This window comes from Oncorhynchus kisutch, linkage group LG9, assembly GCF_002021735.2.
Source record: "Oncorhynchus kisutch isolate 150728-3 linkage group LG9, Okis_V2, whole genome shotgun sequence".
Taxonomy (NCBI): domain Eukaryota; kingdom Metazoa; phylum Chordata; class Actinopteri; order Salmoniformes; family Salmonidae; genus Oncorhynchus; species Oncorhynchus kisutch.
The window spans coordinates 35,016,609-35,043,529 of NC_034182.2; the positions used below are offsets into that span (position 1 = coordinate 35,016,609).

At 43.0% G+C, this 26,921-nt stretch overlaps 1 protein-coding gene across 2 annotated transcripts in view; it reads right to left on the reverse strand.

Annotated features, from left to right (window-relative positions):
- The window catches only part of LOC109897100 (RAS guanyl-releasing protein 2), a 75,345-nt gene extending 48,657 nt beyond the window's left edge, over nucleotides 1–26,688 (reverse strand). The window contains exons 1-5 of one of the 2 annotated variants that reach the window (XM_031832478.1): nucleotides 26,223–26,688; nucleotides 1,639–1,786; nucleotides 1,246–1,348; nucleotides 770–826; nucleotides 329–460 (exon numbers count right to left, since the gene is read on the reverse strand). In XM_031832478.1, the coding sequence (XP_031688338.1) occupies nucleotides 329–460; nucleotides 770–826; nucleotides 1,246–1,348; nucleotides 1,639–1,708 (362 nt within the window). In that variant the 5' untranslated portion in view covers nucleotides 1,709–1,786; nucleotides 26,223–26,688. Of the gene's footprint in view, nucleotides 1–328; nucleotides 461–769; nucleotides 827–1,245; nucleotides 1,349–1,638; nucleotides 1,787–11,747; nucleotides 11,967–26,222 lie in introns of those variants that run through there. The other variant, XM_031832479.1, reaches the window with a different exon arrangement.
- Nucleotides 26,689–26,921: the final 233 nt, after the last annotated feature.

Genomic DNA, 26,921 nt, shown 5'->3' on the forward strand with positions numbered 1-26,921 from the left:
CTGTCCCATGAAAGCACACCATAGCAATAGATATACCCTAATGACCAACTAGGGATACCAGGGTCACAGACAGACAGAAAATAGGCCTGGGAACATAGGCACTGAACTTCCTGCTGTTTTATAAACCTTCGTCTGTTTTAATGCGGTTTTGTTTTTTTAGATCTCCGTTGAGTATTTCTTATACGGCAAAATCACTTTGAAATGTGTAACATGGGGACACTTACACACTGGTGGAAGCTGGTGGAGGGAGAAATTACAGTAGAAAGGGGACACACTTCATAGACACAAACACACACACTTTAGTGAAGTGTAACGTGGGGACACGTACACGCTGTCGATGTCGATGAGCTGACTCTGGCGCTCGTTCCCCTCAGTGGTCAAGAGGTCCTTGAGGTCTTTGATCTGCTCTGCCAGCTCTGGGTTTAGATTGAACTCCGCTGGGAACTCACTGATCCAGTACCTAGAGAGAGGGAGAGAGGGAAAGAGGGAAAGAGGGAAAGAGGGAGAGAGGGAGAGAGGGAGAGAGGGGGAGGAAGGGAGAGAGAGGGAGGAAGGGAGAGAGAGGGAGAGAGGGAGAGAGAGGGAGAGAGGGAGGAAGGGAGAGAGAGGGAGAGAAGGGAGAGAGAGGGAGAGAAGGGAGAGAGGGAGAGAGGGAGGGAGTGAGGGAGTGAGAGAGGGAGAGAGAAACACAGAGACATAGTGAGGGAGAGGTAAGCAATTAAGAAACTTCCCCAACCTATTAACAAAAGCAATTGTGAACGTGTCTTACTTCACCAAGTGGCAGATTCTTGTCCTGAGCTCAGCAGTGCAGCTGTCCTCCTGTGATCTGATCAACAGTTAAGGTACATAAAACATCTACTAAAACATCCTTTTACAATCAGCACACAACCTGACCATGGCCTGACAACAAAAGATGTCAGTTTTGCCCGCTAGGAACATTCCATCCATCTTACCCTTTCCATTCCATTCACTGGCACCTTAAAGAGTATCTGTTGATCTTACAGTAGCTGACAAGACGTGATAAGCCGTAAGCAGGTGCCTAATGGTGGGGCGGCAGGGTAGCCTAGTGGTTAGAGCGTTGGACTAGTAAGGTTGCAAGTTCAACTCCCCGAGCTGACAAATCTGTCGTTCTGCCCCTGAACAGGCAGTTAACCCACTGTTCCTAGGCCGTCATTGAAAATAAGAATTTGTTCTTAACTGACTTGCCTAGCTAAATAAAGGTCAAATAAAAATGGTGAAGGATACTTGAGCAGTAGTTTCTTTGCCATGTCGGTGGAGGGAAGGTACCAAGGGTGCATCATAAGAAACATACGCACTAGGGAGGGGTCCTTCAAAGTGCCAGTCTCATCTGAAAGAGGACAGACGCAGTGCTCATCACTCAACAGCCCCTGTAAGTCCTTTTAGACAAATTTTACAAGTCTTACTGCAAATAAGACAACCAATTCTTATTGATTTGAGACCGACAACATTAGCTACTTCAGGTGGTGCATATGGGAAACTATATTATTTATCGTCTTCTCCTTGCAATCTGTTCCTGGAAATGTTATTCTGATTGCACAAAGAGTATATGTTGTTTATTTAGACATTGAGTAGCATGTATATTTGAGTGCTCATGGACAAATAAAGAGACTGACTGACCAAAGGCTTGGATGCATGCTTCCACCAGCTCATCCACCGTCGCAGACTGATCTAAAGATATGGCCTCCATTTTTCTCCTCCTCCTCTCTTCCTCTGGTTTCCCAGTGTTCTTTGTCCTCTACCCTCTCTTCCCAATTCAGATGCACTCCTGGGCACAAAACAAAGAAGGTGAAGATAGAGAAGATTAAAAGGTATTGCACAGAAACACATTTCACCCAAGAAATGCAACTCCTGTACAAAGAAATGAGAGCATAGTAAGGAAGCAAAAAAAATTGTTGCAGGGTTTGAATGGTTGCCAGTATGTCACTCTGATCTAGTTATGCAAGATATCCAGGAAGTATACAGGAAATGTTGACTAAAACAAAACAATGGAATTAGAACAATAACATGTCTGGATACTGATGGATTGTGGTTAGGTTACATTTGAAAACAGCATACTCCAGAAAACCAACAGATCAAGTGACATACAGTATAACTACAATGGTTCAGCATCACTATTCTGACATATTCTAATGAGACCATGTTGTCTATAAAGTATAGTCCTCTCTCTGTGGGTCTAACCCCAAGAAGTTCTGGAAAATGGTTAAAGACCTGAAGAAACCCCCTCCTCACAGCTGCCCATGTCCCTTAAAATTGATGATGTGGTTGTTACTGACAACAAAGCACATGGCTGAGCTCTTTAATCACCACTTCATTAAGTCAGGATTCCTATTCGACTCAGACATGCCTCCTTGCCCGTCCAACATTTCCTCATCTCCCACCCCTTCTAATGCGACTATCCCCAATGCTTCTTCCTCTTTTTCCCTGCCCCGCAACAACGTTTCTCCCTGCAGGCAGTCACTGAGTCCAAGGTGCTAAAGGAGCTCCTGAAACTTGACCCCACAAAAAACATCTGGGTCAGATGGTTTAGACCTTTTCTTCTTTAACGTTGCTCTATCATTGCCAAGCCTATCTCCGACCTGTTTAACCTGTCTCTCCTTTCTGGAGAGGTTCCCATTGCCTGGAAGGCAGACACGGTTCATCCTTTATTTAAAAAGAGGGAGATCAATCTGATCCTAATTGTTATAGGCCTATTTCTATTTTGCCCTGTTTATCAAAAGTGTTGGAAAAATGTGTTAATAATCAACTGACTTTCTTGATGTCTATAGAGTTCTCTCTGGTATGCAATATGGTTTCCGCTCAGGTTATGGATGTGTCACTACAACCTTAAAGGTTCTCAATGATGTCCCCATTGCCCTTGATTCTAATCAATATTGTGCTCCAACTGCTCTTAAACGCTAGTAAAACCAAATGCATGCTTTTCAACCGGTCGCTGCCTGCACCCGCATGCCCGACTAGCATCACCACCCTGGATGGTTCCGACCTAGAATATGTGGACGTCTATAAGTACCTAGGTGTCTGGCTAGACTGCAAACTCTCCTTCCAGACTCATATCAAACATCTCCAATCGAAAATCAAATCAAGAGTCGGCTTTCTATTCCGCAACAAAGCCTCCTTCACTCACGCCGCCAAGCTTACCCTAGTAAAACTGACTATCCTACCGATCCTCGACTTCGGCGATGTCATCTACAAAATGGCTTCCAACACTCTACTCAGCAAACTGGATGCAGTCTATCACAGTGCCATCCGTTTCGTCACTAAAGCACCTTATACCACCCACCACTGCGACTTGTATGCTCTAGTCGGCTGGCCCTCGCTACATATTCGTCGCCAGACCCACTGGCTCCAGGTCATCTACAAGTCCATGCTAGGTAAAGCTCCGCCTTATCTCAGCTCACTGGTCACGATGGCAACACCCATCCGTAGCACGCGCTCCAGCAGGTGTATCTCACTGATCATCCCTAAAGCCAACACCTCATTTGGCCGCCTTTCGTTCCAGTACTCTGCTGCCTGTGACTGGAACGAATTGCAACTTCGTTCCACTTCAAACATCAGCTATCTGAGCGGCTAACCGATCGCTGCAGCTGTACATAGTCTATTGGTAAATAGCCCACCCTTTCTCACCTACCTCATCCCCATACTGTTTTTATTTATTTACTTTCTGCTCTTTTGCACACCAATATCTCTACCTGTACATGACCATCTGATCATTCATCACTCCAGTGTTAATCTGCAAAATTGTAATTATTTGCCTACCTCCTCATGCCTTTTGCACACATTGTATATAGACTCCCCCTTTGGTTTCTACTGTGTTATTGACTTGTTAATTGTTTACTCCATGTGTAACTATTTGTTGTCTGCTCACACTGCTATGCTTTATCTTGGCCAGGTCGCAGTTGCAAATGAGAACTTGTTCTCAACCAGCCTACCTGGTTAAATAAAGGTGAAAAAAAAATAAAAATAAAAAAAAATATTGTTATTGACTTGGCCAAAGCTTTTGATACGAAAGACCATTCCATTCTTGTGGGCCAGCTAAGGAGTATTGTTGTCTCTGAAGGGTCTTTGGCCTGGTTTGCTAACTACCTCTCTCAAAGAGTGCAGTGTATGAAGTCAGAAAATCTGCTGTCTCATCCACTTCGTGTCACCAAGGGAGTACCCCAAGGCTCAATCCTAGGCCCCACGCTCTTCTCAATTTACATCAACAACATAGCTCAGGCAGTAGGAAGCTTTCTCATCCATTTATATGTAGATGATACAGCCTTATACTCAGCTGGCCCCTCCCCGGATATTGTGTGTTAAATGCTCTACAACAAAGCTTTCTTAGTGTCCAACAAGCCTTCTCTACCCTTAACCTTGTTCTGAACACCTCTAAAACAAAGGAAATGTGGTTTGGTAAGAAGAATGCCCCTCTCCTCACAGGTGTGATTACTACCTCTGAGGGTTTAGAGCTTGAGTTAGTCACCTCATACAAGTACTTGGGAGTATGGCTAGATGGTACACTGTCCTTCTCTCAGCACATATCAAATCTGCAGGCTAAAGTTAAATCTAGACTTGGGTTCCTCTATCATAATCGCTCCTCTTTCACCCCAGCTGCCAAACTAACCCTGATTCAGATGACCATTTTTTTCCTCACCATCAGAATTTTAATGATATATCACTGCCAACGTTTTGGCTTGGTGGCCAGAAAAAGTATCTCCATTGACCAATACATAAAGAGTCATTTAAGAAGTCCAATTAGGAAGCACTTTGGCCACCATGTAGACTAGATGTCATAGCCATGCATTCCTGGAAAATTTCCAAGCATTTGAGCAAAGATTCTAAATGTATGTACATGCATATCTGGAATACATTTAAAGGCTTTACATGCAGTTGAGCAAATATGTAACAAATATACATGTATTTGAAATATTATTTTACCGTATGGGATGTGACTGATAAAAACCCACAGACAACAAGCAGCTGATACAACTCTTGCAATAACCCCCTTTCACCCGGAAAACCACATCTTATCACTTCCTGAAATAGCATTGCAGTCATTAACTTGCACACAGGGGAAAGAATACAAGGCATGTCAATCATTTCACGCTGTGGTTCCACATTCTGTTTTTTTCTTAGTATGCTATTTTAGTTAGGTACTGCTCAGCGGGATGGCAACAAATCCTCATGCCTACCTTCCCCATACACACAGACACACAAGCCAGAGAGAGAGAGTGCATTCCATGAGGTCACACTGTTGCCACATTTATGGGGTAATGAAATACAACTTTTGTCACCAGTCAGGAGATAAAATAGGCCCAACTGAACTGTTATTAAGCACAGTGGGGAGATGAGGTTAGACCATACAGATTTTGGATCTTCATTTAAGACAGTTTGCCTTTTTAAACCACAAATACTACAAGTTTTACTACAAGTTTTACATTTCTTGCATTGCAGGAAAGCTCTCCTGCATCAGGGTGATCAGATTAAGATCCTACATCTGTATGTTCTGGCTCCGGTTCCCAGGAATTCACATTAGCTCTGAGGTTTGATTGCTTTTAGATAGTGTGTATGTTTGTGCATTAGGTCTCCACTGCATAGTGGGTAGAGATGGAGGGTTTGTGTGTGTGTGTGTGTGTGTGTGTGATGTTTGTGTGCGTGTCATGTTTGTGTGCGTGTCATGTTTGTGTGAGTGTCATGTTTGTGTGCGTGTCATGTTTGTGTGCGTGTCATGTTTGTGTGCGTGTCATGTTTGTGTGCGTGTCATGTTTGTGTGCGTGTCATGTTTGTGTGCGTGTCATGTTTGTGTGCGTGTTTCTGCACCAGCAAAAAGGGTGATCTTTGGTGTATGGTTTGCATAGGACGATGGCACTGCAGCCGAAGTGTGTGTCACAAAAGAAAGAAGCCTTCTTCCCTTGACTGATTCTGCTGCAGAGAGGTGGGTGGACACACTCAATTACAGGCTTCACAAGCAGTCTTACACAAACATACACAGGGGCTCAGAGCGGGAGAGAGCGAGAGAGAGAGAGAGAGAGAGCGAGAGCGAGCAAGTGCGAGAGACCTCAAAGCCTTTAACCATCAGTCAGTGAAATCAGGATGACAGAGGTGCTGCTGCCACACAGTTAGACCAGTAGTGGGACCCATACCTTTATTAAAAACAAGTGAGAGATAGGCATTTTCTGAAGCTGAAAAGGGGTATTCCCATAGCTAGCTAGCCACAGCAATCAACTAGCTAGCTAGCCAGAGCAATCAACTAGCTAGCTAGCCAGAGCAATCAACTAGCTAGCTAGCCAGAGCAATCAACTAGCTAGCTAGCCAGAGCAATCAACTAGCTAGCTAGCCAGAGCAATCACCTAGCTAGCTAGCCACAGCAATCACCTAGCTAGCTAGCCACAGCAGTCAACTAGCTAGCTAGCCACAGCAGTCAACTAGCTAGCTAGCCACAGCAGTCAACTAGCTAGCTAGCCACAGCAGTCAACTAGCTAGCTAGCCACAGCAGTCAACTAGTTAGCTGGGTAGCTTTCTAGCACATTCACAATTTTTTTGTAAACAATTAACAAGCTAGTTAGCTACCACAAGTTTGTGTCAAACTGTCAACAGAGTTGCTAGCATACAACAAGATATTCCAAATAACAGTCTAAAAACCACTTGAGGAAAAATAAATCAGATTTGACCGTTCAGACACAAGTCACATGGCCAGGAATCAGATTTGTATCGGACTTCAAATCAAACTTGGCTTAAAAATCCAATTCCATGTGCTTTTTGGTTGGTCAGACTGCAGGAAAAAGAAAAGATTTGATTCAGATATGCAAATAAATAGGATTCGAGTCACATCTAAACTGCCAATGTGAACACAGCTTTAGAGCACGTGCTCCAAAAATAACATGATTTGTTCCTCATACAAGGTCATGTATTGCATTCTTCCCACCCGACACTAAGACATTACCCCATTACACTACATTATTATATGCAAGCAAGCTTTGCTTTTATACTTACAATACCGGTAGACTATATTTCACTGGTCACCCCCAAAGCCAATTCCTCCTTTGGCCGCCTTTCCTTCCAGTTCGCTGCTGCCAATGACTGGAACGAACTGCAAAAATCACTGAAGCTGAACTCATATCTCCCTAACTAGCTTAATTAAACTTCTTTTGGCTGGGGGCAGTGTTGAGTAGCTTGGATGAATAAAGGTGCCCAGAGTAAATTGCCTGCTACTCGAACCCAGTTGTTAATATATGCATATTATTAGAATTGGATAGAAAACACTCCGAAGTTTCTAAAACTGTTTGAACGATGTCTGTGAGTATAACATAACTCATATGGCAGGCAAAACCCTGAGAAAAAATCCAACCAGCAAGTGGGAAATCTGAGGTTTGAAGTTTTTCAACTCTTTGCCTATCGAATATGCAGTGTCTATGGGGTCAAATTGCACTTCCTAAGGCTTCCACCAGATGCCAACAGTCTTTAGAACCTTGTTTGATGCTTCTACTGTGAAGGAGGGGGGAATGGGAGCTGAATGAGTCAGTGGTCTGGCAGAGTGGCATGAGCTGGTTACGTGCGTTCACGTGAGTTCACGTGAGAGTTAGCTTGCGTTCCATTGCATTTCTGAAGACAAAGGAATTCTCCGGTTGGAACATTATTGAAGATTTATGATTCTATACTTCCTTTGACATGTTTCTACGGACTGTAACGGAACTTTTTGACTTTGTCTGGCCTGCGCGTCATGAATTTGGATTACTGGGCTAAATGCGCGAACAAAAAGGAGGCATTTGGACATAAATGGAATTTATCGAACAAATCAAACATTTATTGTAGAACTGGGATTCCTGGGAGTGCATTCTGATGAAGATGAAGGTAAAGTAATATTTATAATGTTATTTCTGACTTCTGTTGACTCCATGTAACAGTATAACTTTAGTCCGTCCCCTCGCCCATACCCGGGCTCGAACCAGGGACCCTCTGCACACATCAACAACTGACACCCACGAAGCATCGTTACCCATCGCTCCACAAAAGCAGTGCAAGGGGAACAACTACTTCAAGGTTTCAGAACAAGTGACGTCACCGATTGAAACTCTATTAGCGCGCACCACTGCTAACTAGCTAGCCATTTCACATCCATCACATCCACAACATGGCGGATATCTGTATGGCTTGATTTGTTGTCTGAGCGCTGTACTCAGATTATTGCATGGTGTGCTTTTTCGGTAAAGCTTTTTTGAAATCTGACACAGCGGTTGCATTAAGGAGAAGTGTATCTATAATTCCATGCATAATAGTTGTATCTTTTATCAATGTTTATTCTGAGTATTTCTGTAAATTGATGTGGCTCTCTGCAAAATCACCAGATGTTTTGGAACTACTAAACATAACGCGCCAATGTAAACTCAGATTTTTGTTTATAAATACACTGCTCAAAAAAATAAAAGGGAACACTTAAACAACACAATGTAACTCCAAGTCAATCACACTTCTGTGAAATCAAACTGTCCATTTAGGAAGCAACACTGATTGACAATTCATTTCAAATGGAATAGACAACAGGTCTGGCTTAAGCAGGGGGACACGTCTGGCACTGCAGGATTTGAGTCCCTGGCGGCGTAGTGTGTTACTGATGGTAGGCTTTGTTACTTTGGTCCCAGCTCTCTGCAGGTCATTCACTAGGTCCCCCCGTGTGGTTCTGGGACTTTTGCTCACCGTTCTTGTGATCATTTTGACCCCACAGGGTGAGCTCTTGCGTGGAGCTCCAGATCGAGGGAGATTATCAGTGGTCTTGTATGTCTTCCATTTCCTAATAATTGCTCCCACAGTTGATTTCATCAAACCAAGCTGCTTACCTATTGCAGATTCAGTCTTCCCAGCCTGGTGCAGGTCTACAAAGGACTGTGACTGTTTGAGGTTGTGGACAGGTGTCTTTTATACTGATAACAAGTTCAAACAGGTGCCATTAATACAGGTAATGAGTGGAGGACAGAGTAGCCTCTTAAAGAAGTTACAGGTCTGTGAGAGCCAGAAATCTTGCTTGTTTGTAGGTGACCAAATACTTATTTTCCACCATAATTTGCAAATAAATTCATTCAAAATCCTACAATGTGATTTTCTGGATTTTTCTTTTTTCATTTTGTCTGTCATAGTTGAAGTGTACCTATGATGAAAATTACAGACCTCTCTCATCTTTTTAAGTGGGAGAACTTGCACAATTGGTGGCTGACTAAATACCTTTTTGCCCCACTGTATATAAAATTAGGGGGATGATTAGGGGGCCAGGTTAGGAATTTTGCCATGACACCAGGGTTACCACACCTACTCTTACAATAAATGCCATGAGATTTTTTTATGATCACAGAGAGTCGGGACACCGTTTTAACATCCCAAAATCCCTTCACTGCCTTGAGAGCTACACTGAACACAAATATAAATGCAACATGTAAAGAGTTGGTCCCATGTTTCATGAGCTGACATAAAATATCTCAGAAATGTTCTAGACACAAAAAGCTTTTTTCTCTCAAATTTTTTGAACAAATGTGTTTACATCCCTGTTAGTGAGCATTTCTCATTTGCCAAGATAATCCATCCACCTGACAGTTGTGGCATATCAAGAAGATGATTAAACAGCAAGATCATTACACAGGTGCACCTTGTGCTGGGGGACAATAAAAGGCCCCTCTAAAATGTGCAGTTTTGTCACACAACGCCACAAGTGTCTCAAGTTGAGGGAGCGTGAATTGGCATGCTGACTGCAGGAATGTCCGCTAGAGCTGTTGCCAGAGCATTTCATGTTAATTTCTCTACCATAAGCCACCTCCAACGTTGTTTTAAAGTATTTGACAGTACGACCAACCGGCCTCACAACCGCAGACCACATGTATGGCGTTGTGTGGGCGAGCAATTTGCTGATGTCAATGTTGTGAAGAGAGTTCCCCATGGTGGCAGTGGGGTTATGGTATGGGCAGGCATAAGCTACAGACAACGAACACAATTGCATTTTATCGATGGCAATTTGAATGCACAGCGATACTGTGACGAGATCTTGAGTCCCATTGATGTGTCTTTGTCCTGCCTTTTTTTAAGGTAGGAAATATAAGATCCATAGATTAGGGCCTAATTGATTCATTTCAATGGACTGATTTCCTTATATGAACTGTAACTCAGTAAAATCTTTGAAATTGTTGCATGTTGCATTTATATTTTTGTTCAGTATACTTAGACCGAAGACAAGTGACCCCTACTGGTCCTCCAACATCCCTTCCAGCAGCATCTGGGCTCCCATCCAGGGACCGACAAGGACCAACCCTGGTTAGCTTCAGAGGCAAGCCTGCAGTGGGATGCAGCACGGTATGCTGCTGGTTATTAGATTTTAATTTAACATTGTGCTTCAACCAATGCATACTATAGTCGCGCCAATAAAACCAACACTTCTGGTCTATCACGGTTATATAAATACATGAATTTGTAACCTGAGAACATCAACAAGGATTCAACCCTGTCAGTAAATATGGTAATGTGTTGTTGGCTCAAATCTGTTTTACAGCCAACGCTGCATCCTGCCACAAACTTTCTCTAGTCTGACTTTTCACGTTTCAGTTGCAGCTAAGTAGTTGAAAGTGACACTTCAACTAGTGTGCTGAATTGAGGAAGCTAGAGAAAACCCCAGAAGTGTACCAGTGTGGACTATATTTATGAAAAATGGAAAGAGAGCAGAAATTGTGGCCTCCAAATGTGTGGTACCACAAGTCACTTCTCTGTTCTTCCCTGTTGGCACCTTGTTCTTTCAAGCGCAGGCTGATCCTGTGAGGAGGGTGACAATGCCAGTTGTCTTTTTTACAGTCACTCTGCACCTGTTGGATTGGTATCATCTTCACTAATATCATATTCACGTAAAAGTATTGGTTCCTCTGATTTCTCCTTCCATTGTGGGATCTGATCATCTACGTGACTGCAACGACGCCACATATTTATCCACCAACCAGCCTCTCTCCATAGACACAAGGACCTGCCCTCCTCTGAATTGCCCTCGACATTCGGACCTCACCGTTTCAACGGTCCTTCAACCACACAATAGATATGATGGGTCCATTCTCCCTTATCACCAAAGGCTGAAATGACCCGTTCTAAATTACCCATGGCTGCTGAAGATAGCTGCAGGCCTGACGGACCTCATCAACGCTTTTCATCAAGGCTCTCATAGACAGACCTACTAGACTGGCTTTCCCTCAGGACACGCAGTATAGGGTGGGATACACCACCGCATAAAGGGGACACACACAGTGACTCACACGTAGAGACACATACCAGCACGCATACATACACGGATGCGGACACACTGATTTATGCGTACACACACACACTCAGAGACACCTGCCCTACACCCACACACACACATATGCGCACACACACCCTCCTTGCACCATCAATGACATCCATCATGGTATTGAAAATCCCATGATGAGCCAATGCAAATGTCAGCAGTAAATCCCCAGGGCTGATGTGATATGCCCATGCCTCCCACACATACTGCCATTGATTGGTCTAGAATAGATTCTCCCCAGCATTCCGGGAAAAGGCTCATGATTAATGTCATCAGTGGTAATAGCCATGGGCCTCCACTGTAAAGGAACCAGAGGAAGGATGCATTCCTTAATTCAGACTAATGAGTATTCTATATGTACCAGACCCCGCTCACCCCACTCCAGACCCTACCAAGTGACCCTTTCCCCAATCTGAATAGGTATTTTAAGAAATGCACACATTACCTTGAATTGCAACAGGCTGCCTCAACCCTAATCCATTTTGGAAGATGTAAAGGTATCTGATCCTGTATCAGTGGTTGGCGTTGGGAGAAATATATCACCGCCTTCTACCCAGCACCCACTGGGGTTCAAGTCCAGGAAGTGGTGCAGAGGGGCTGTTGTTGTTGCATGACAGATATAGACCTCTATATAGGCACCTTCTGAAAGCTAGTTTCTATTTTGAGTGTTGAGTACGAGGATCAGGAAGGGCCACACATCCTGCCCGGGGCTGCGGTATCTCTGGGACAGGCATGGTAGAGAGGGAGGTTAGGTTACTGCTGCTAACAGAGATTAGTGATGAGAATCGCCAGAGGGAGGGAGAGAGTGAGTGAGAGACAGGGAGCAAGGGATGGAAAGAGAAATGGAGGGAAAGTGTGTAGGAAAGAAAGACATGGAAAATAGAGTGGGAGATGGAGAGATGATGAGAAAAGGGAGTAGAAGACAACAGAGATCGATTCCAAAAACTAGTGACAACAATCCCTAAAGTTTGTGTGGGGGAAAGCAACACACTCCCTGTCATACTTATGAATACATAAATAAAAGAGGGAAGTTTCTTCAGAGCAACTATGTTTCTTGATTGTGAAATGCACTGTAGACAGAACACAGCTGCAGAAAACGGACCTGGATTCAAATACTATTTGAAATCTTTCAAATACATAGGAACATTTTGCCAGGCAAGCTCAATCATGCACAGACAACTTATTTAAAATAGTATTTGAACACAGGTCTTCTATATAATCTTATATTATGGCAGGCATTGTGGTACGAAAGCCTGTATGTTTTCATTTCTTTATACAGATTCTTCCTGTTCAACTTCTGTCCTCTACCAGATGTGACAACTACATAAGTAACATAACAAATGCCGGAAGTCTGTGGGTGTGTGTTTTTACTATCCTTGTGGAGACCAGAAGTCCTCACAAAGGATAGTAAAACAAGGAACATTTTCGCTGGTCCCCACAAGGAAAAAGGCTGTTTTAGGTTACAATTAGGGGTTCAATTTGGGTTTAGGGTTAGAGGTTAGGGAAATAATGATTTTGAATGGGAATCAATTTTTTCGTCCCCACAAGGATAGTAAAACAAACATGTGTGTGTGTGTGTTTGTGCTTTGAATAAGTTGTTACATGAATAAGGATTACATGAACAATGAGTTTAGCTGATATTGATATCTCCTCTTCATACTCATCATTGAAATCACCAAGTAAAGACACAGAATGTTTAACACATTCTCTCACTTAGCGTTATCTCCTCACACACACGCACTATAATGTTTACATATTTTGCATTACTCATCTCATATGTATATACTGTACTCTATTCCATTGTACCCTATTTTAGTCTCTACTGCTCTGACATTGCTTGTCCAAATATTTATATATTCTTAATTCCATTCTTTTAGAAGTGTGTGTATTGTGTGTATTGTGTGTATTGTGTGTATTGTGTGTATTGTGTGTATTGTGTGTATTGTTGTGAAATTGTTAGATATTACTTGTTAGATATTACTGCACTGTCGGAGCTAGAAACACAAGCATTTCGCTTCACCTGCAATAACATGTGTATGTGACCAATAAAATTTGATTCGATTTGATACTCCTATTTCTATGCTGAAAGATGTGTGAGATGAGAACACACGCACCCAGAGCAAGACGAGAGTGACAGATCAACTGAGAAATGACTCGTCGCGGCCTGGATACGGTAACTACCCACAAGGCACTATGCCAAGACACTTTTGTTTTTCTCTAATTTCTCTCTCTCCCTCTTCATCGTTCCTCTCTTCCGTTTCTCTAACTCCCCGCAGTGCTGAATTGAGAGTTTCAAAATTTGCTTCCTGTTGTTGATGGGTTGTCGTGGTCCCTGAGGCAGGCTAACCGTCTCTCAGCCAGCTATCATTAAACTCCCCACAATGCAAATATGGGCCTCTTTCTTACCCCGCGGGCAGAGGATGAACACCGCCAGGTTCACTATAGCCAATATGATACATGCATTATAGACCGAGATAAGCTATGACTATCCCAGGAGGACATCCTCAAAATATCCTCACTCAAAACGCCAGTACAGACCTGGGATTAAATTATATTAATTTGCTTTTTCAAATACATTTCTTTTGATTGAGCCTTGATTGAGGGTTTGCACTTTTGGGACTACTCAGTTGGTTACATTTTCTCCCCCGGGCAAGCTCACTCAAGCACAGGAAAAGTTATTTGTAAGAAGACAATTACTATTTGAGCGCAGGTCTGCTATGAATGAGTTCCATTGACATTCTCAAGTAACAACGAGTAATGTCTAGTATTAAAGTCACAGATACCTCCCTTTTCTTTAGTCTTGTTTAAAAGCCAACCCCACATACTGCATTTTCTCTAGATGGCGCCGGAGAAGGCAGGCGTTTTACGTGCACCCAGCCGATTGTTTTTTTGTTTGTTTATTTGCGTTGTTTGGAACTTATTATTAACTTATTTTGTATATACTGTTGCCGCTACCGTCTCTCAGGACTGTGATTACTCAACACGAACTAGCAGAATCCTTTAATTTTGTACATAATGTTGCCGCTACCGTCTCTCAGGACTGTGATTACTCAACACGAACTAGCAGAATCCTTTAATTTTGTACATAATGTTGCCGCTACTGTCTCTCAGGACTGTGATTACTCACTACGAACTAGCAGAATCCTTTAATTTTGTACATAATGTTGCCGCTACCGTCTCTCAGGACTGCGATTACTCAACACGATCTAGCAGAATCCTTTAATTTTGTACATAATGTTGCCGCTACTGTCTTTCAGGACTGCGATTACTCACCACGAACTAGCAGAATCCATGAATCTGACGAGCCCGACGCAAAATATATACTGCTTCCTCAGGAATAGGCCCCGATCCCCGTGATCTGTGTGAAGAGGAGGTCGGAGAAAGAGGGGCCGAAGGTCAAGATGCCTTCTGAGAATTTGTAGGCGATCGAATAAACCCCCACTTCCCTCCATTGTGCTAGAAAATGTGCAATCTTTGGAGAATATAATCGATGAGTTACGCAGAAGATTAAACTACCAACGGGACATTAAAAACTGTAGCATCTTATGCTTCATGGAGTCGTGGCTGAACAACGACAATATCAACATACAGCTGGCTGGTTATACGATGTACCGGCAGGATAGAACAGCGGCGTCTGGTAAGACAAGGGGCGGCGGTCTATGTATTTTGTAAACAACAGCTGGTGCACGATATCTAAGGAATTCACGAGCTATTGCTCGCCTGAGGTAAAGATTCTCATGATAAGCTGTAGACCACACTACCTACTGAGAGAGTTCTCATCTGTATTCTTCGTAGCTGTTTACATACCACCACAGTCAGAGGCTGGCACTAAGCCAGCATTGAATGAGCTGTATTCCACCATAAGCAAACAAGAAAACGCTCACCCAGAGACGGCGCTCCTAGTAGCCGGGAACTTTAATGCTGGGAAACTTTCTATCAGCATGTTAAATGTGCAACCAGAGGGAAAAAGGATCTCTGGACCACCAATACTCCACACACAGAGACGCATACAAAGCTTTCCCTTGACCATAATTCTATCCTCCTGATTCCTAATCCTATCCTCCTGATTCCTGCTTACAAGCACAAATTAAAGCAGGCAGCATCAGTGACTAGATCAATAAAAAAGTGGTCAGAAGAAGCAGATGCTAAGCTACATGACTGTTTTGCTAGCACAGACTGGAATATGTTCCGGGACTCATCCGATGGCATTGAAGAGTACACCACATCCGTCATTGGCTTCATCAATAAGTGCAACGATGACGTCGTCCCCACAGTGACCATACGTACATACTCTAGAGGTCGACAGATTAATCATAACAATCGGTAATCGGCCTTTTTGGACGCCGATTACACTGCAATCCATGAGGAGACTGGCTGGCCAACTACAACATCAAAAGGACCTTGTGGCTGCAGAGCCAAGGTAAGTTGCTAGCTAGCATTAAACTTATCTTATAAAAAACCCTCAATCTTCACAATCTTCACATAATCACTAGTTAACTACACATGGTTGATGATATTACTAGGGTAACTAGCTTGTCCTGCGTTGCATATAATCAATGCGGTGCCTGTTAATTTACCAGCGAATCACAGCCTACTTCACCTTAGCCAAACGGGTGATGATTTAACAAATTATTGCAAAAAAAAAGCACAATCATTGCACAAATGTACCTAACCATAAACATCAATGCCTTTCTTAAAATCAATACACAGAGTATATTTTTGTTAAACCTGCATATTCAGTTAAAATAAATGCACGTTAGCAGGTAATATTAACTAGAGAAATGATGTCACTTCTTTTGCGTTCAGTGCAAGCAGAGTCAGGGTATATGCAGCAGTTTGGGCCACCTGGCTCATTGCGAACTGTGTAAAGACCATTTCTTCCTAACAAAAAAACGTATTAATTTTCCAGAATTTTACATAATTATGACATAACATTGAAGGTTGTGCAATGTAACAGCAATATAACAGAATATTTAGAACGATTCTGTATTTCACTGAAAGAATAAACATTTTGATTTCGAAATAATAGTTTCCGGATTCGACCATATTAATGACCAAAGACTGGTATTTCTGTGTGTTATTATGTTATAATTAAGTCGGATTTGATAGAGCAGTCTGACTGAGCAGCATCTAATACCATTTCAAACATCACTCACTTTTAGATTTGGAGTAGTTATTCCCCTTTTGTGGAGCGATGGGTAACGCTGCTTCGAGTGTGGCTGTTGTCAATGTGCTCCTGGTTCGAGCCCAGGTAGTGGCGAGGAGAGGGACGGAAGCTATACTGTTACACTGGCAATACTATAGTGCCTATAAGAACATCCAATAGTCAAAGGTATATGAAATACAAATGGTATTGAAAGAAATAGTCCTATAAATACTATATTAACTACAACCTAAAACCTCTTACCTTGGAATATTGAAGTCTCATGTTAAAAGGAACCACCAACTTCATTTGTTCTCATGTTCTGAGCAAGGAACTTTAACATGGCACATATTTTACATGGCACATACATGGCACATATTGCATATTGGCACATATTACTTTCTTCTCCAACACTTTGTTTTTGCATTATTTAAACCAAATTGAAAATGTTTCATTATTTATTTGAGGCTTAATTTATTGATGTATTATATTAAGTTAAAATAAGTGTTCATTCAGTATTGTTGTAATTGTCATTATTACAAATAAATAAATAAATACAAATTGGCCGATTAATCGGTATCGGCTTTTTTGGTCCTCCAATAATTGGTATCGGCATTGAAAAATCAGAATCGGTCGACCTCTAGTAAACTGCCTAAATGACTACCAACCCGTAGCACTCACGTCTGTAACCATGAAGTGCTTTGAAAGGCTGGTCATGGCTCACATCAACACCATTATCCCAGAAACCCACCCTAATTTGCATACCGCCCCAACAGATCCACAGATGATGCAATCTCTATTGCACTCCACACTGCCCATACCCACCTGGACAAAAGGAACACCTATGTGAGAATGCTATTCATTGACTACAGCTCAGCGTTCAATAGCATAGTGCCCTCAAAGCTCATCACTAAGCTAAGGATCCTGGGACTAAACACCTCCCTCTGCAACTGCATCCTGGACTTCCTGACAGGCCGCCCCCAGGTGGTAAGGGTAGGTGGTAACAACACATCCAACATGCTGATCCTCAACACAGGGGCACTTTAGGGGTGCTGCTCAGTCCCCTCCTGTACTCACTGTTCACTCATGACTGACAGGCCAGGCACGACTTCAACACAATCATTACATTTGCTGATGACACAACAGTGGTAGGCCTGATCAACTACGGTCTTGAGGGTGGAGGTCAGAGACCTGGCCGTGTGGTGCCAGGACAACAACCTCTCTCTCAACGTAATCAAGACAAAGGAGATGATTGTGAACTACAGGAAAAAGAAGACTGAGCACGCCCCCATTCTCATCGACGGGGCTGTAGGGGAGCAGGTTGAGAGTTTCTTGGTGTCCACATCACCAACAAACTATCATGGTCCAAGCACACCAAGACAGTAATGAAGAGGGCACAACAAAACCTATTCCCCCTCAGAAGACTGAAAAGATTTGGCATGGGTCCTGAGATCCTCAAAAGGTTCTACAGCTGCACCATCGAGAGCATCCTGACTGGTTGTATCACTGCCTGGTATGGCAACTGCTCAGGCTCCGACCGCAAGGCACTACAGAGGGTAGTGCGTACGGCCCAGTACATCACTGGGGCCAAGATTCCTACCATCCAGGACCTCTATACAAGGCAGTGTCAGAAGAAAGCCCTAAAAATTGTAAAAGACTCCAGCCATCCTAGTCATAGACTGTTCTCTCTGCTACCACACGGCAAGTGGTCCCGGACCGCCAAGTCTAGGTCCAAGAGGCATCTAAACAGTTTCTACCTGCAAGCCATAAGACTCCTGAACATCTTGTCAAAGGCTACCCAGACTATTTGCGGTGCCCCCCATCACCCCCACTTTAAACCACTGCTACTTTCTGTTGTTATCTATGCATAGTCACTTTAATAACTCTACCTACATGTACATACTACCTCAACTAACTGGTTCCCCCGCACATTGACTGTATATAGTCTCACTATTGTTATTTTACTGCTGCTCTTTAATTACTTGTTACTTTTATCTCTTATTCTTATCCGTATTTTTTAACTGCATTGTTGGTTAGGGGCTTGTAAGTAAGTATTTCACTGTATTACACCTGTTGTATTCGGCGCATGTGACTAATAACATTTTATTTGATTCACAGTAAGTAATAACGGTTTCATATCAACCAAGCAGCCAATGAATTATGTAAAGAGTGAATGAATTACCCATAGAGATAGATAGAGGACTCAATAATGTCCATGCTCATCAATCTCCATGTTATATCCATCTAGAGTCCTCAATCTATCTCTATGACACATCCCCCAAAACCGAGAGGAAAACCACCACTTACCGTGTTAGTACTAGGGCCAAAGATGGTGGATAAATGAAGATAGTTCACTCCGGCTGTTTACCATTGAAAATAATTGTCAGTTCCGGTCTACTTAATGGGGTGGGTCTCCCATAGACACCAATGCAATAGCAGCTGGGTCTGGTCTACTTAGTTCATTGACTTTCATTGAACCAAAAAAATAATCAGAGTAGGGTGTCTTGCTTGCTCTTCCATCTCTGCTATGGCTGTGTGTAAGATGGGGACTTGGGGCATGATAGGAATGAAGATAACTCTGAAAAGTCTACATTTGTATCTAGCTATTAGATAAACTCTGAGCAATAGAAGGGTCTCTGTGTGTATTTTTGTGGACACAGACATAAACTGAGGTCACAACAGGAATAATGAAATGTACGAACACACGCTCTATTGCAGGAGTATGGTAAATTCATTTAAACAAGTGAAATGTATACTCTCACACCTGTTACAGATACTAGATGTAGACAGTGCACTCTAGTCAGAATAAGCATCAATACTCTGCTTTTACTACTCAACAGGGCAGATACTCTTGTGTGGTCACCCATTGTCGTTCCATTTGTTCTCCCAGCCACCTCATTGACTATGTATCACCTGGCTGCTTTAATTATGGACAGCCTGACCTTTAGCTGTTACGAGTGTCTCTCTCTCCCAGGCGTTCCATCTTTGCCCTTTAAGGTGAAAGGAGCACTGACAGGATGAAATTGCCCAGGTCCTCTCAGGAATGTGTGTGGGGGGGAGACAGAAACAGGAAGGGAAAGAAAGAAAGAAAAATCTCAAGAGCGTGGAAGAGAGAGAGGGAGAGGAGGGAGAGAGTAGGAGAGGTGGCAGTGAAGCGTACCCCAGTGATGCGACTGCATGCCTCTGGTTAGCTGCTTCCCTGTAATTACTTTCTTTGTTGGTTTATTTTGCTCTCCTGAGATTGATTTTGCTTCCTCTGTCTTTCTACTGATCAGCTTCTGTACTTCCTTCCTCCATCCTTCTCTTTCTCACTCTCCCCCAGTCCTAAATCCCTCTCTTTCCTTCTCTACCACCCCCCCACCACCACCACTTTCCTTCTCCCTCGCCACTCTCTATCCCTCCTCTAACCAGATCTCAGTCCTTTGGCATAAATTAGCCCTTTACAAAGAATCCAATTAAGGCCAGTTTGCCTAACAAGGCACTGGGGCATGGCGGCGTTGACGCAAGTCAGAGGTCGCTGGCTGCTCTAGGAACCTCTGGAGACAAGCAAAATGTTAAGCATGTATACAGAAGGCTTTGGGAGAGGCATTGTGCCTGCAGAAACGGGAGAGAGGAGGTGAGTTACTGTGTATACGGGGAGAGATCTATTTTCTAACTGCACATCACACCCACCCTTGCTGAATATCCTTTTGTTCCTGCTGCTGAGGTGTGGATCACCAATCAAATGACTTGTTGTAGGTTCTATCACGCCACATGTAATGGAGGTGCTTTTATGGATTTATTTAACCCTTATTTTATTTGTTCAGGTAAATTGACTGAGAAGACATTCTCATTTACAGCAACGACCTGGGGAATAGTTACATGGTAGCCAATTAGTGAATGAGCCAATGAGTTACCTTGCCTGAGATCTGAAGACTTGCGTTAACTCCTGAGCTAATGCTCTTTGACCAATTGTCTGATTTGATTTTGCAAAGGGATTTTGTATTGAAAGTGCTGCATACTATGTGTGGTTGCTAAAGGGAGCAAGGACAGTGGATGGATAAAAACATATTTTACATGGCGCAATTCTCTCAATCAGAAACTGATTCGCAAAAAGAGCAGTGTAAGCATGTTACCCAATATTAAAATAATTGCAGCAGCTAATCAACAACATACACACTCAGCTCGTCATGCAACTTGAAAAGAATCTCACCAGAACAAGCTGATGAGGTTTGACTTTAGAAGACCTGTACATATACACTACGTGGTATGTGGACACCCCTTCAAATTAGTAGATCCGGCTATTGCAGCCACACACGTTGCTGACAGGTGAATAAAGATCGAGCACACAGCCATGCGATCTCCATTGACAAACATTGGCAGTAGAATGGCCCGTACTGAAGAGCTCAGTGACTTTCAACGTGGCACCGTCAGAGGATGCCACCTTCCAACAAGTCAGTTCGTCAAATTTCTGCCCTGCTAGAGTTGCCCCACAAGCTCACAGAACGGGACCGCCGAGTACAGAAGCGTGTAGCGCGTAAAAATCGTCTGTCCTTGGTAGCAACACTCAATACCGAGTTCCAAACTGCCTCTGGAAGCAACGTCAGCACAATAACTGTTTGTCGGAAGCTTCATGAAATGGGTTTCCATGGCCCAGCAGCCGCACATAAGCCTAAGATCACCATGCGCAATGCCAAACGTCGGTCGGAGTGGTGTAAAGCTCGCCGCCATTGGACTCTGGAGCAGTGGAAATGTGTTCTCTGGAGTGATGAATCACACTTCACCATCTGGCAGTCCGAGGGACTAATCTTGGTTTGACGGATGCCAGGAGAATGCTAACTGCACGAATGCATAGTGCCAAATGTAAAGTTTGGTCTATACATAAATGGTTTGTTGAGATCAGTGGTGTAAAGTACTGAAGTAAAAATACTTTAAAGTACTACTTAAGTAGTTTTTTGGTGTATCTGTACTTTACTATTTATATTTTGGACAACTTTTACTCCACTATATTTCTGAAGAAAATATAGTACTTTTTACTCCATACATTTTCCCTGACAACCAAAAGTACCCATACATTTTCCCTGACAACCAAAAGTACCCATACATTTTGAATGCTTAGCAGGACAGGAAAATTGTCAAATTCATGCACTTATCAAGAGAACACGTGGTCATCCCTACTGCCTCTGGTGAACTCACTAAACACAAATGCATCTTTTGTAAATAATGTCTGAGTGTTGGAGTGTGCCCCTGGCTATCCATACATTTTAAAAACAGTGTGCCCCTTTACCCCTAACAACATGTACATATTACCTCAATTACCTCGACTAACCTGTTCCCCAAGACATTGACTCGGTACCTGTATCCCCTGTATATACTGTTGCCTCGTTATTGTATCGTGTTACTTTAGTTTATTTAGTCAATATTTTCTTAACTTTACTTTTCTTAAAACTGCATTGTTGGTTAAGGGTTTGTAAGTAAGCATTACACAGTAAGGTCTGCACCTGTTTTAGTCAGTGCATGTGACAAATACATTTTGATTTGATTAATATAATTTATACTTTTACTTTTGATACTTAAGTATATTTAAAACCAAATACTTTGACTTACTCAAGTAGTATTTTAATAACTTTCACTTTTACTAGAGTAACTTTCTATTAAGGTATCTATACATTTACTCAAGTATGACAATTGGTTACTTTTTCCACCACTCGTCGAGATCATTGTGGAAGAACTTGACTGGCCTGCAAGGCCCTGACCTCAACCCCATCAAACACCTTTGAGATGAATTGGAAGGCCGACAGCAAGCCAGGCCTATTCACCCAACATCAGTGGCCAACCTCAATAATGCTCTTTTGGCTGAATGGAAGCAAGTCCCTGCAGCAATTTTCCAACATCTAGTAGATAGCATTCCCAGAAGAGTGGAGGCTGTTATAGCAACAATGGGGGAATGAACTCCATATTAATGCCCATGATTTTGGAATGAGATGTTCGACAAGCAGGTGTCCACATACGTTTGGCCATATAGTGTATATCTCTCATCATCACACTGTATTGCTATAATGTTCTTTGTCAGAGGCTTTATTGAAAACCCCCAGACAGACAGACTTACAAGTCAAAGCCTTAAAGGCTTTGGTTGTTACAACTCTAATAGTTCGCCGAATTTCAGTTCATGTGACAAAACAAGCAAGTAGTGTAGATAATCATTATACCATTTAATCGCTGTGAAATATCTTTTCCATAACCAAAAGTAATGTATTTTCAGCTTTTTGAAGCTGGTGTACAAAACCGAAAGTAAAAGAAGCCAACATGAAACTTAAGCATAGAAAACGGGAAGCATAGAAATTGTGCACATAGAACAGATCTACCGCTTCTTAGACTTGCTTTCAATGAGAATGACAGATCTATAACTCACATTTTTATGTGGATTTGGACGGGTTGCCCAAAAAGTTACATATTGCAGCTTTAAGTCTGACAGAAAACATCCTAGCGGGTCAAATCAGTGAGGCTGCAGAACAAAAAAACATCCAGAACACCGGGCCCTGTCCTAATCCCCGCTGCTCAGTGGGCAGTTGGAGGAAAGCGCCTGACAGAGCCGGTGGAGTCAGGCCGCCCACGCCCCTGTCTGAGCTCCCACACACAGAGTAATGCAGGGTTTTCTCCAACCGGGAATTCAGGAGAAGTTCCACCCCCATTCATTTTCAACAAGGGCACACAGAGAAAATGTGCAGAGGATTGTGGGAAGGTGAGCGGCGAAGGACCCTACTAGCGGAGCGGTAGAAAAGGTTGAACTTTATGCATATTTCAAGCGCAGCGTTGGAGACGCGGAAGAGTTAAGCGTTGGAGCGAAGCCTTGTCAAGATGGGGCGTCGCTCTGGTCAAAACCCACTAATGAGGCCGGTGGATCGATACCCAAACAAAGTAAGCCTGGGTTTGACCTGCGGAGCCACACATAGCATGGTGCACAGACTGGAATGTAAACCAATGCTCATAGATGATTCATATCACTGTTTATAGGGATTTATATGCTGTAATCAGTGGTGGGTAGCAGCACTCAAAACCGCTTATGAATAACAGACCTAATAGTTATTGCACGTGTGCTTATACCCTGTACCCTGGGTCGAGACCCCGCCCTGTGCAACTGAGTCCTGGACTTTGACGGGCAGCCCCCAGGTGGTGAGGGTAGGAAACAACATCTCCACCCCGCTGATCCTCAACACTGGGGCCCCACAAGGGTGTATTCTCAGCACCCTCCTGTGTTCCCTGTTCACCCATGACTGCGTGGCCATGCACGCCTCCAACTCAATCATCAAGTTTGCAGACGACACTACAGTAGTTCGGCTTGATTACCAACAACGACGAGACGGCCTACAGTTATGAGGTGAGTGCCCTCAGAGTGTGGTGTCAGGAAAATAACCTCACACTCAACATCAACAAAACAAAGGAGATGATCGTGGACTTCAGGAAACAGCAGAGGGAGCACCCCCCTATCCACATCGATGGAACAGTAGTGGAGAAGGTGGAAAGTTTTAAGTTCATCGGTGTACACATCACAGACAAACTGAATTGGTCCACCCACACAGACAGCGTGGTGAAGGCGGCGCAGCAGCGCCTATTCAACCTCAGGAGGCTGAAGAAATTTGGCTTTTCACCAAAAGCACTCACAAACTTTTACAGATGCACATTCGAGAGCATCCTGTCGGGCTGTATCACCACCTGGTACGGCAACTGCTCCGCCCACACCCGTAAGGCTCTCGAGAAGGTAGTGAGGTCTGCACAACGCAACACCGGGGGCAAACTACATGCCCTCCAGGACACCTACACCACCCGATGTCACAAGAAGGCCAAAAAGATCATCAAGGACAACAACCACCCGAGCCACTGCCTGTTCACCCAGCTATCATCCAGAAGGCGAGGTCAGTACAGGTGCATCAAAGCTGGGACCGAGAGACTGCAAAACAGCTTCTATCTCAAGGCCATCAGACTGTTAAACAGCCATCACTAACATAGAGAGGCTGCTGCCAACATACTCAAATCTCTGGCCACTTTAATAAATGGACTTGATAAAGGTATCACTCACTTTAAATAACAACATTTTAATAATGTTTACGTATCCTACATTACTCATCTCATATGTATATACTGTATTCTACACCATCTACTGCATCTTGCCTATGCCGTTCGGCCATCACTCATCCATATATTTATATGTACATATTCTTATTCATTCCTTTACACTTGTGTGTATAAGGTAGTTGTTGTGAAATTGTTAGATTACTTGTTAGATATTACTGCAAGGTCGGAACTAGAAGCACAAGCATTTTGCTACACTCGCATTAACATCTGTATGTGACCAATTAAATTTTATTTGAATATGATGTAGGACTATGAGTGATATTAGTGTAGCAAGATATATTACCAGGTCATAACAATGCCTCGTTTTACATTTTACCTCGCTATTCAATCATACACTGATAAAATATAAACGGAACACGTAAAGTGTTGGTCCCGTGGTTCATGAGCTGAAATAAAAGATCCCAGAATTGTTCCATACTGCACAAAAAGCATATTTCTCTCATGGTTTTGTGACAGAATTTTTTTTACACCCCTGTTCGTGAGCATTTTATCCTTTGTCAAGATAATCCATCCACCTGACAGGTGTTGCATAGATGCTAATTAAACAGTATGATGATTACACAGGTACACCTTGTGCTGGGGCCAATAAAAGGCCACTGTGAAATGTGCAGTTTTGTTACACAACACAATGCCACAGATGTCCAAGTTTTGAGGAAGTGTGCATTTGGCATGCTGACTGCAGGAACGTCTACCAGAGCTGTTGCCAGATCATGTAATGGGGGAAAAACTCATTCTGATTGGCTGGGCCTGGCTCCCCAGTGGGTTGGCCTGGCTCCCAAGTGGGTGGGCCTATGCCTTCCCAAGCCCACCCATGGATGCGCCACCGCCCAGTATGTTAAATCAATAGATTAGGGCCTAATGAATTCATTTCAATTGACTGATTTCCTTATATGAACTCTAACTCAGAAGAATCTTTGAAATTGTTGCATGTTTGCGTTTATAGTTTTGTTCAGTATAGATGAATTGCCATACAATTAGTTTATCCGTGTTGAACAATGATGTAATGAGGTCTATAGCTGCTATTGTACCTCACTAATTACAACAGGGGGTAGAATAGACAGCCCAGACTAAACAGCTGTGGTAACATTATCTATGGCAGTCTTAACATGATAACCCTGTCTGTCTCATACACAAATATAGCCTATCTATTTCATCCAATAGGGGTGAGAATACTCTCACCCTGGTACTCGGCTACTGTGAAAACCACAAAGGTGCGGTTTGCTAGAGAATGCAATAACGCGTCACTGCCTACTGCTCACTGATGATTTGATTTCATGGGGCAATGTGTGTGGTTATGATGTATAAAGCACAGTACATACCCACTGCATGAGTTTACATGATTAACCCTCTCTTGCGCGATTGCCCGTAAATCATATCAAAGTATTGCTCAAATAGCATTGCGCAACTTGGGGATCATTGAAAGAGCCATTGGAAAAGAAAACACTATTCAAATATAACTTGCGTCACAGCTTGCCTCTTTTCAAATAACCCTCCACAAGCTCGCCTTATGAGGTATAAAGAGAAAAGTGAGTTAAATGATGCCAAGAGCCGTCCAAACCACGAGAAATCAGTCATGTGTAAAGGTTATAAAATAACGCGGACCACACATTACATCACAGGTGTATAACCCTGCACTCTGCTGTAGACTAGAGATAGAGGTCTTACCTTCAGAGTTTGGAGAGTCCCATCACACGAAATGTCTGCCCAGTCAATAATGTCAGACTGTGTGCCAGGATACCTTTCATAAACAAATTAACAGACCATGTAGGCTGGCTGTTCCGATGATCTAACTGTTAGGGTATAGCCTTTTTGGTAGACCCTAAACCAAACGATAAAGCCCATGCATTCACTTGCAAGTCCTTGGAAAAAGACGCAAAAAAATGAAGTCATAAGTTTCAGAAAGGCGATCCGTTGGAGTTGATGCTACAGGTCCCAAATGCACATTTCTGCCCGTGCAACGAACTACCGCCTGCACTTATCACCAAGTTCAAATAGATGCCTGTTGCGGCTTAGGCTACCGTCATTTCTGTTGATCGCTAGAGCCGTACTAACTCACGTGTGCTCTGCAATGTGGTTCACAATGCAATGGTTTAGCTCAATCCACTGTCTCAAAGTCCCGCCTATTGGCGATGCCTCATCATAGCACCCCACCGGCAATAACAAAAAAAAACTGGATATGTGCATGACTAGCCTTGCAAAATTATTGGAACTTTTTTATTAAATTCCCTGGTTTTCCCGAAACCTCGGATGGAGGTTTTACGGAATTAAACAACACTTTATATAATGTTTACATACCCTACATTACTTATCTCATATGCATATACTGTACTCTATACCATCTACTGCATCTTGCCTATGCCGTTC